The sequence below is a fragment of the Epinephelus fuscoguttatus genome, linkage group LG22, assembly GCF_011397635.1.
Source record: "Epinephelus fuscoguttatus linkage group LG22, E.fuscoguttatus.final_Chr_v1".
Lineage (NCBI taxonomy): Eukaryota > Metazoa > Chordata > Actinopteri > Perciformes > Serranidae > Epinephelus > Epinephelus fuscoguttatus.
Genome location: NC_064773.1, coordinates 1,479,835 through 1,490,715, shown reverse-complemented (window position 1 = coordinate 1,490,715; position 10,881 = coordinate 1,479,835). Strand labels below are relative to the sequence as shown.

Sequence of the window (10,881 nt, the reverse complement as noted above, 5' to 3'; positions counted from 1 at the left end):
AAAATGCATGGGTCAGACTCACCTGATGAGGTCATATATAATTGTGTAACAGCCACAGTTTTAATACCTGAACTACACATAAAATAAACTAAAGAAAATAAAAGTAAATAAAATATAACAAAAAATAAATAAAATTGAATTAAATAAAATTTACCAAAATTAAATAAATACATTTTAACAAAACAAAACAAATACAATGAAAATTTTAAATAAATTAAACAAAATAAAATTAAATACAATTAAACAAAATGAAATAAATTAATTTAAAAAACAAAATTAAATAAAATGAATTCAATTTAAAAAGATAAATAAAATGAACTTAATAAAATAAAATTATATGAAACTTAACAGAACAAAACAAATAAAATAAAACAAAACAAAATTAAATAAAATTTAATGAAACAAAAAATAAAATTAAATAAAAAAATAAATTGAATTAAATAAAATAAAACAAAATTGAATTAATTACAATTTAACAAATACAATAAAAAAATCAATAAATTGCATTAAAATAAATCAAACAAAATTAAATGAAACAAATTTAAAAAACAAAGCACCAACACTGACCTGTGGAGGGCAGCACCGTGCCGCACCTGTCATCTACTCTGCCGGGAATTCTACAGAAGAAGAAGAAGACGAGAAAGTACAGAACACACGAAGAAGAGTCCTGTTCAGCCTCGTGAAGCGGGAACTGACAGCCCCGTTTTCATCATGGACTGGTGAATTATATTTTATTATCTGTGTCAGATTTTACAGCTGTTAGTTAAATGTTTAATTCTGTGTGTGAACCGTTAGCTTGTTACTTAGCGGCTCGTTCTTTACTTGTTAGCTTGTGCTAACGGTGCCGTTCATTATCAGTGCTGATGCTAACCGGCTAACTCCCGGTTTGTTGACATGTTGAACCAGAACTGTTAATAAGGTCGTTCTCAGTCAGAAACTGGAGCTAAATACAGCTGATGATTATTATCGATTACCCTGTCGATACTGAGCAAACCAATAACAGCAACTGATCACTGTTGTTAGCTTACAGACTGCTGGTGTTAAAGTTTAACTGAGTTATTAATGAGTAACGTTACAGTGAGGATGAATATTAATGCTGTCTCTACTACACCTGGTAGTTACCTAAACTAAACACAAAAAGTAAAGACATGTGTGTTTGGTAGATTATTTCTTTGGTGTAACAAAGCTTCTTGGAAATAAATCTTATTTGCCGTCTTAATGGAGCCACATGTGTCAGGAACATGTATTTGTGGGATGAGCAGCAGAGCTGAGTGTGAGGGTTGTGCCCATGAAAAATGAGCCAAATCTTCTCTGCTAATGCCAAACAGCTTTTTCTGCTGCTGCTACTGACTCTTGTTTTGAGCCTCTGGTACCTCCAGGTGCTGACAGTCAGGTGCCTTCAAGCTGGTGTTCTGCTAAACCAAGTAATGGCATTATTTGGAGTGAGCCTTCGTACCATCTGCAAACTGTGTATCAGAGACAGGCCGCCAAGTGATGTGTTTATAGTGTCAAACACTGTGGTAGAATGCAACTAATTACACTTAGTCAGGTACTTTATTTAAGCTTTTGAGGTACTAAACATGAGTATGTCTGTTTTCTGCAACTTGTGCTCCAGTAACACATCTTAACACATCTTTTTACTGCACTACATTTGTTTAAAAACTTAAAGTAATATGCACATTTAGATTCTGCTACAAAATATAACCAGGTAAAAAAATATGGCGCCATAAAAATGAGCTCCACCTTTACACTAACAGTGTTGAACACATGAATGCATCAGTTATTATAATCCAGCAATATAACAGATTTTTCAGGCCGTTCTGCATCATGAGTACTTTTACTTTTTGGTACCTTAAGTATATTTTAGTGCTTTTACTGAAGTAAAACTTTAGACGCAGGGCTTTACTTGTAACAGGGCTACAAAGTAGGGATCGACCGGTTTTTTCAGAGCTGATGCTGATACCGATTATTATGAAACAGATACCGATAGCCGATATTTACAACCGATATGTGTCTGCTGTAAAAATCAGTCACACACACTCACACTTAGACACACATAAATTTCAGAGGCAGGATTAAAGACTCAGAATAAAGAATGAAATTTTAGATCTTTAAATAAATAGGAAAATTAATGAGTTAAAAATGAATAAATAAATAATGAAGTTGAAGAATATGCCAGCTAAATAAAAACAGATTAATGAAAAGAAATAAACAAATACATGATACTCATAAATACAAAATTAAAAAAATAAAATGAAAAACAATAAAATAAATAAATAAATAAATAAATATAAATAAATAAAAATAAAATTTCGTAGAGCCTAGAGTGGTGCGTGCTGGCAGTGAGAAGCATGCCAGGGGCAAAACAGAGCAGCTCAGGAACACTGTATATCAGCATATTGGTGGAAAAAATCCCCGATACCCATAACCCTAAAAATTCATAATATCGGCCCAATAATCGACCAGGCTGATTATCTGTCGACCCACACACAAGTGTCACTCCACTCCACATCTCTCTACGACTGGAGATGCATAGATAGACGCCACAATGCTGTCACACTGGTGACACAGTTGTCACACATCATAGTTAAATTCTTACACATCACTGCAAGCAAATAACTTCTTCTTCTGTTCCAAACTTGACAAATAAAATCTACCACACAAGAAGTTTCCTGTTACAGTCTATAGTTGTTCATCCAGAACTTTCACCCCTCAAATCCTCAGAAGTAGATTCAGGGGAAGTTTCTACACATCTTCTTTGTGTGAAGACAAAATTAAACATGGATGATTTCGTGTTCTGCAGTGTGTCACGTGACGCTTTGGCTCCACTGAGCGTAAGTCAAAGGTGAAGACTCGCGGGAAGACGAAACTCTGTTGTGTTTTCACTCACAAACACATACTGTACGTACTCGTCTTGTCTTCCAGTGGTCAGGATGAGCTGCTGTCTCCAGTGGTGCGAGATGAGTTTGTGTCGCTCGCTGCTCGCAGGATGAAGAAGGTGGCCTGTATCCTCACCTGCTGGAAGAGAGTGAGAGTGTGTGTGTGTGTGTGTGTGTGTGTGTGTGTGTGTGTGTGTGTGTGATTAATTTCATGAAATAGCAAAAAGTGTTTCAGGCTGCTGGAAACCTCTTTAAATAAATACCCTCTATGCAGCACAGTGACATCACCAGTCGTCATTAATGATGTCATAAGTGTCATCAGTATCGCTGTTTTCCTGACGGTTGCTCTCAGTCCCGTCACCTGACAGCGGCACCCCCATCGCCTCCACAGTGACGCCCGCCCGCTCTCTGCTGAGGAACACTCCGGCTTCACTGTTCAGACAGGCTGGTAGGACACACACACACACACACACACACACACACACACACGATTATTGATCACACTGTGATCTCAGACTAAATCCCTCGCCTCATGTCTCTCTGTCTCTGTCAGTAACTCCCAGATTTTCAGATGTTTCCTCCATCTTGGCTTCAGGAGGTCGAACGCCTCGATACACACACACACCCAGAAATGCATTCAGCAGTATGGTGAGACACACACACACACACGCGCTCTGTTGTGGCTTCAGGCTTTGACGTTAAGATCTGAGGCACATACGATAATATTCTCAGTCAGTCGTTTCAATTCGTCTCGGCGTCAGTCTTTGGTCTGAACTGAGCGTTAAATGAAAAATGTGTGACGTGTGTTTTTGTGCGTAGGATTTGGACGACAGCGATTGGACCGCCTCTCCTGTGTCTGTGATGGAGAACATCAGCTCGTTCTCAGAAGACCTCACCGACCTCAGCTCGGCGCTACTGAAGGAGGACGACCCTGGAGAGGCTGGTGGGTAAAACAAACGCTCCCAGAAGCCTCTTCTTGTTACTGAGCAGCGTTCATCTTTTTTTTTTTTTTTTTATCTTTCAGCGGCTGCCAGTCTCTTCCCAGAGTTCCTCGCATCCTTCCTGAAACACTCTTCCTCTGCGGTGTTTGATCTGCTGGAGGACTACCAGACTCTCTGCCAGAAGAAGGTCGGATCAGTTTCTGTTCAGTCAAACTGTCGTGTTTTTCATTTGAAACAAAAATAAGTTCGCTAAACAAAATGTCAGGACGTGCTTAGCTTAGCTTAGTTTAGCTTAGCTTAGTTTAGCTTAGCTCACCTTTGTCTCTGTCTCCGTGTTGAAGACGGACGTGCTGCTGTCCGTGGTCCTCAGAGCGGGTCAGAAGAGTAAGGCAGCAGGAGTCTACTGGCTGCTGCAGCAGGAGAACTGCTCCTGGAGACTCATCACCTCGCTGTACAAGTACGCACCTGTCCACGTGTACCTGTCTGTCTGTCTGTCTGTCCACTTGTCTCTGACTGATGAGCTGTCTGTGTCTGCAGGGACCGGGTCCAGTTGGCGCTGGAAGATGACATCACAGACATGGTTGTGAGTTACAGTTTAGAGACTTTCAGACACACACACACTTTTAAACCCTCAATTACACATGACTCTGAGGCTGTACATGTGACGTGTGTGTGTGTGTGTGTGTGTGTGTGTGTGTGTGTGTGTGTGAAGGCTCCCAGTGAAAGTGAGAAGGTCGTGGTGGAGCGGCTGTTCCAGCGGGACGCCGTCGTACGGCAGAGTCAGGTAACGGACACTTCCTGCGTCCTCCTCCTGAAGGAGTGTTAAATAAACGGTCTGGAGCAGGACGAGGAGACGACCACTGAACAGAGTTTGTTTTTGTGTCACAGCTGGTTGTTGATTGGCTGGAGAGCATCGCCAAGGATCAGATCGGAGACTTTTCCGACAACATAGAATACTACGCCAAAAATGTCTGCTGGTGAGTCTGTCTGTCTGTCTGTCTGTCTGTCTCTCTTTAAATATCACGCCTACAGTTGTGTGGATTATTAAGGTGTGTGTGTGTGTGTGTGTGTGTCAGGGAGAACACCCTCCACTCACTGAAGCTGAGGAGGAAGAGCGGCACTGCCTTCACCGTTCCCCTGGTCACTGAACTGGTGAGGATTGTTACCATGACAACAAACACACGCTGCTCCCCAGTGTTTGTGAACACACAGGTTACACACACGGTGATGTGTGTTTTTAAGAAGACAGCAGTCTCCACACACAGGAGTGTTTAGCATTCATTCATTCATCATCTGTAGCTGCTTATCCTGTTGGGGGGCGCAGGGGGTGGAGCCTATCCCAGCTGACACTGGGCGAGAGGCGGGGTTCACCCCAGTCACCAGACTATCACAGGGCTGACACACTTCAAACGAATCAGTGTGGATACAGCTGTAGGTGATGTGTGTGTTTCTGTGTGTGTGTGTGTGTGTGTGTGCGCGCCCAGGACCCAGATGCTCCTCTGCGGCAGCAGCGCCCCCTGGCTGACCTGGACAGAGAAGATGACGCCCGACTGCTGAAGAACCTGTTCACTCTGATCAGAGCGGGGATGACTGAGGAGGTAAAGAGACGAGCTGGGGGTAAAGACAAAGATTTAAAGGGCCAGTACACACATTTAAAATAAATGGATTAACTTTTACCACCTACTCCTCGTGGTGTCAAACATGCAGGTTGTTTCAGCTTCATCTTCTGAGGTTTGAAGGTGACCATCTCTGGGATTTGTTGTTTTTTTTTTTTTACAACTGACAAATCTGACACTGTAATTGTTTCATCTTGAAACTTAAAGCTGTTCGTGTGTGTGTGTGTGTGTGTGTGTGTGTGTGTGTGTGTAGGCTCAGAGGCTGTGTAAGCGCTGTGGTCAGGCCTGGAGAGCTGCAACCCTGGAAGGCTGGAAACTTTACCACGATCCCAACATGAACTCAGGTAACCTCTGACCCCAGTCTGACCTGAGTGATGATCAGAGATTTCTTAAAGGGATAGTGCACCCATATGCCAAGGGAGGCTCAGGTGAAGTTTTAGAGTCACTTGCAGAGATCCAAGGGGAGAGGAGGTAGCAACACAACTCCACCTAATGGAGGCTGACGGCGCCCCAGATTCAAACGTCCAAAAACACATCATTGAAACCACAAAATATCTCCATACGCAAGCGCACACACGTGAGCGCGGTGTCCAGAGAGGCAGTCAGAGCTACAGGCTACAATGAGGCTAAAAACAGAGTTCAAATGAGGTGTTTCCAAACAACTTTTTATGTCGGGGCTTCAGGACACTTGGATCACTACGGACGAGCAGTATGGAGATATTTTGTGGTTTCAATGATGTGTTTTTGGACGTTTGAATCTGGGGCGCCGTCAGCCTCCATTAGGTGGAGTTGTGTTGCTACCTCCTCTCCCCTTGGATCTCTGCAAGTGATGTGAGGACTCTAAAACTTCACCTGAGCCTCCCTCGGCATATGGGTGAGTAGATAATGGCTACATTTACATTTTTGGGTGCACTATCCCTTTAAAGTCTGTAACGTGCACACACACCTGTGAACAACTTGTCACTGACCCGTCTTCGTGATGTCTCCATCGTGTCTCTGCAGGCAGTGGGCAGCTGCAGCCTGTTGAAGGAAACCCTCAGAGAGGAATCTGGAAGGCCTGCTGCTGGAGGATGGCTGAGGAGGTACCACACACACACACACACACACACACACACACACACACTGCCCACCGTGTCCAAGATGCCAGAACTGTCCTCTTCAGAAGAACCTGTACAAAAGACAGATTGATTGAAAAGACTTTATAAAGAACAAAACATTGTTACTGTGTGTGTGTGTGTGTGTGTGTGTGTGTGTGTGTGTGTGTGTTTCAGGGGCAGTTACACAGATATGAGCGAGCTATCTACGCCAGCCTGAGTGGAAACCTCAAACCGGTAATTTTGTATCTGTGTGTCTTCATGTGTGTGTCCTTCTGTTTCAGTACATGGTGTTAATGACAGGACGCCTTTGTCCACCTCACACTAGAGTTAGAATCAGCAGATTTAGGTTTTGAGTCATTTTATGAAGTTTAGTGCTGCAAATTATGGAAACTGTCATTATTGATTGATCCGGCATCTTTATCCCTCCTGTGTGTGTGTGTGTGTGTGTGTGTGTGTGTGTGTGTGTGTCAGCTCCTGGTAGTGTGTGAGTCGTGGGAGGACTATGTGTGGGCGCACTTCAGAGTGATGGTGGACTCACTGGTTGAAAAAGAGCTGATGTCATCGGGAATGGCCCACCAGGAAGTCGAGACGCTGCCGCGGGAATACCTGGAGGCCAAGTGCGTCTCACACGCACACACACACGCACACACACACACACACACACACACACGCAGAGAAATGTTAGTAAAATAAAAACACAGCTGACATGTGTCTGATTGTGTTTCTGTCTCTCAGCTGGACGATGGAGAAGGTGTTTGAGGAGCTTCAGGCATCGGAGCTGAAGGTGAAACTCTCACTATCTGAATGTGATCAGTGACTCACATGACTGAACCTACACGTATAAAACCAGCTTTCTTTTTCTGTGTGTGTTTGTGTGTGTAGAGGGTGTTGGAGGAAACCAAAGAGCATCACCACGTCATCCAGAAGTTTGTCATCCTGGGAGACCTGGATGGTAAATATGTGTTCAGACTTAAGATTCACGACGAGATGAGTTGAAACCAACGTTGACAGGAAGTGACCACCTTGTGACGGTGTATCATCTCTAGTCTCTGTACTTCTGTTAACCTCTCTTTGTCTTTGTCTCTCTCAGGTCTGTTGGAGGAGTTTTCTGATTGGCTGACAGGCTCTAAGCCCCTCCCCTCCCACCTGCTGCGTTTCATGACTCACCTGCTGCTGTTCTTCCGCTCTCTTGGTGTGGCTCTGAAGGTAAAGTAGACGAACTTGTCAGATTTATGATGTCACGGTCCGCCACTTTGATCCACACTGAAATATATTTACCCCTCTGGCGCCATCATGAGGTTCACATCTGTTGTACAGACATGTTTTCTCTCAGGACGCACTGTAACGACTGTGGTGACTTTTCGTCTCAGTTGACGTTTGCTCACCTGTCCGTGTCTCTGTCCCTCCGTCTGTCTCTCAGGAGGAGGTGTGTGTGGACGTGGTGAAGGCATACGTCTCCCTCCTGATCCGGGATCAGCAGACAGACCTTGTGGCGAGCTACGTCAGCCAGCTACCCGCCGAGCTTGCCACCATTCAGTACGCTGCCTTCTTGGAGACCGTCACTCAGCCGGAGCTCCGCCCCCGCTGCCTGCAGCTCGCCACTGAAGCTGGTGAGGAAACAAACACTGAATCACACACACGGTGAGTCCAGGACGACGACAAACAAGATCACTGAGAGAAGATGTTTGTTTCTGTGTGTGCAGGTCTGGATGTCGCCGCGATAACCAAGCTGGTGGTGGAGACGGTGAGAGAGAGGGACGAAACCGAGTTCGCACATCACAGCCAGACGCTGGAGACGGGAACGTCAAAGGTATGGACGATACAATGGAACAGACGCTACGACCAAAAATATCTGTCGACCAAAACTTAAAAAATTGAATGCCACCACTGTGACACTGTGCCCTGATAGGAGGACCTGAGGAAGATCGATGTCATCGACTGGCTGCTGTTTGACCCCGCCCATCGAGCCGAGGCTCTGAAACAGTCCAACGCCATCATGAGGAAGTTTCTGGGTACTTTGTCTATTTATTTATTAATCTGTCTCAGCTGTCACGTTCACCTCTGAGTCACTGACATGGAGATCCTGGACGGATCGCTACAGTCACGTGACCCTCGCAGCAGCCCGTCTTGAGTGTCCCGTACTGACAGCGAGGACCATGATGCATTGCTTCCACCTGACTGTGTGACTCTTTCAGCTCTGCAGAAACACGACGCAGCGAAGGCGGTGTTCTCTAAAGTTCCCGAGGATTCAATGAGGGAGATTTGCTGCCAGTGGTCGGGGATGGGTCAGACCACGCCTCTACCTGCGGAGGACGAGAACGCCATCAGAGAACACCTGTGTATCAGAGCGTACCTGGTCTGTCCCCCGTCTGTCCTAAGAATGTCGTTATCATGACTGTAACCATGGTGATAGGATGTTAATGATGAGAGAATCCCTCTGTAGGGATCAATCAGGTTATTGATCTGAACGTGTCTCTCACAGGAAGCTCACGAGGCGTTCACTGACTGGTTCAGCAACAGCAGCTCCGCCCCCCAGAAGCCAGCGCCCGCCCCTGAGGCCAAATTCACAGAGAGAGTAGCCAATGAGATGCGAGAAAAGGAGTACCAGGTACACACACACACACACACACACACACACACACACACACACACACGGTTCATATCTACGTTTTCAAACATTACTCTGATGCAGCTTATAAAGTGTGTGTGTGTGTGTGTGTGTGTCTCTCAGACCTCCCTGTCTGCCTGGTCGTGCCGTCTTGAAGTTCTAACCGAAGACGTGAAAGAGAGAATCTACAATGTGCTGCTGTTCGTAGACGGAGGATGGATGAACGACAACCGACAGGTAACTGTTGACCACGCGACACGTTGAGGGCGTTTCCACGGCAGCGACATTCCAGAGAGATAATAAAGTTAAAAATACTTTGCCCCCAGATGATCTGACTCATGAAGATGATGAATTGATTGATTGATGATTATTGGATTGTTTCCAGGATTCAGAGCCAGATTCAGAGCGCAGCCACCAGATGGCGGCGCTGCGTTCACTGTGTCTGCCCCGTCTCACCTTCCTGCTGCTCAGCGTGCTGCAGAACTCCTCCAGACACCAAGAGGCGCTGCGACTCGCTGACATCATCTCGTCTGACCAGCACCGCCTCTACCAGGTAATTAAAGCGTCTTAATTGGTCCTGTACGCTAAATTAACTAATGCTGTATCTGTCTGTATTTTCTTTTTCTAAATCTGATCGAGGTTTTGTTTCTGTCTCTGATTTTATGTCATCGCCATCAACACGGTTCGTTTCTCTCCTTTAACTCAGGTTTTCTCTAAAGAGGAGCTGAGGAGGTTTCTCCAGAAACTCAGGGAGTCGTCTCTTGCTCTGTTGGACCAAGGACTCGACCCACTGGGCTACGAGTTACAGCCATGACCACACACCCACACACACACACACACACACACTGAGCGGCGTTTGACTCACAGTTGATTCTTTGGATTGTGTTGTTTTTGTAAAATAAAAAGGTTTTCTGTAGTTATGTTGTGTGAACTTTGTTTGAAGGACATCCTGATAACACACATAGTGTAGAACTTTAACTGCTGCTGATCAAAATGATCAAATTGACTTTTTTATGTCGACTAAATGATGACAGAGTTCAGATAAAGCAACGAGAGAAAATGTTTTGTGATACGAATTTAAGAGGCCACTGAGATTAGTCTTTAATATCACAATGAAAAATAATTTTTGGAGGCTGAAGTTGTGTTTGCAAAGAAAAGAATTCAGGCTTCACAGAGGGACAGTTTCTGCACTGACATTCACTGAGGTTTTAAACGTGTTACTTCACTGTCATAGTTTTGTTTCTTAATTGATCAGTGGGAGAAATTCATGTTACAGCAGAGAAGGAACTAAATTAGAGCGGTGACATTAAGCTAAGCTGTTATAATAAACAGGGTTCACACACAAAATTCCAAAACGTTTCCATGACTTTTCAAGGACCCCTGATAAAGAAATATTTTCTCTTTCCTGGAGTTTTACGAACTATTCAAATATGATTTCAGCGAGCTAGAAAACATCCAGGGAGAGAACAAGAAACGTTGATACACTGACCCATATTAGAGCTACGTTACATCGACAGCTGCAGAATAATTGATAAATAAATTTGCCTTTATGTCACGTTACATGGAAGATTATCCTGTTTTTTGTGGTAATTTTTTTTTTCCTGAACGAGGAGACGAGATACCTCAAAATCTCGCGAGAAGCTCCCACCTGGCACCTGCAAGTGATGATGATGATTGATTCTTTATTTCAAACATATTTAAAAAAAGAAAGTAAAAGAAAAGACATATAAAATAAATCAT

The 10,881-nt window shown here is 44.2% G+C and overlaps 1 protein-coding gene and 1 long non-coding RNA gene across 2 annotated transcripts; one reads left to right on the top strand and one right to left on the bottom strand.

The window, feature by feature from the left end:
• The first annotated feature begins 615 nt into the window (after window positions 1-615).
• On the top strand, window positions 616-10,057 carry nup107 (nucleoporin 107). Its single transcript, XM_049567022.1, has 27 exons — window positions 616-719; window positions 2,926-3,005; window positions 3,232-3,327; window positions 3,433-3,527; window positions 3,699-3,822; window positions 3,904-4,007; window positions 4,162-4,277; window positions 4,358-4,403; window positions 4,533-4,604; window positions 4,709-4,797; window positions 4,897-4,972; window positions 5,305-5,418; window positions 5,690-5,780; window positions 6,439-6,518; window positions 6,708-6,767; window positions 7,005-7,150; window positions 7,269-7,317; window positions 7,416-7,485; window positions 7,624-7,739; window positions 7,954-8,143; window positions 8,237-8,343; window positions 8,443-8,545; window positions 8,729-8,889; window positions 9,016-9,141; window positions 9,265-9,378; window positions 9,527-9,694; window positions 9,848-10,057. The coding sequence occupies exons 1-27, from the start codon at window positions 712-714 to the stop codon at window positions 9,953-9,955; spliced, it is 2,709 nt and encodes a 902-aa protein (XP_049422979.1). The 5' UTR covers window positions 616-711; the 3' UTR covers window positions 9,956-10,057.
• Window positions 4,252-7,188, bottom strand: LOC125882970 (uncharacterized). The gene is made up of 3 exons (XR_007448433.1): window positions 7,072-7,188; window positions 6,405-6,604; window positions 4,252-4,376 (listed from the first exon to the last, which is right to left on the bottom strand). It is a non-coding gene; the product is annotated as an uncharacterized LOC125882970 (long non-coding RNA).
• Window positions 10,058-10,881: the final 824 nt, after the last annotated feature.

What these genes read in the sequence shown, in the direction of transcription:
- nup107 (XM_049567022.1), top strand. An exon ending in GAAATGCATTCAGCAGTATG is followed by an intron (nt 3,528 to 3,698) that starts GTGAGACACACA and finishes TTTTGTGCGTAG; the next exon opens with GATTTGGACGACAGCGATTG. An exon ending in TTCAGGCATCGGAGCTGAAG is followed by an intron (nt 7,318 to 7,415) that starts GTGAAACTCTCA and finishes TTGTGTGTGTAG; the next exon opens with AGGGTGTTGGAGGAAACCAA.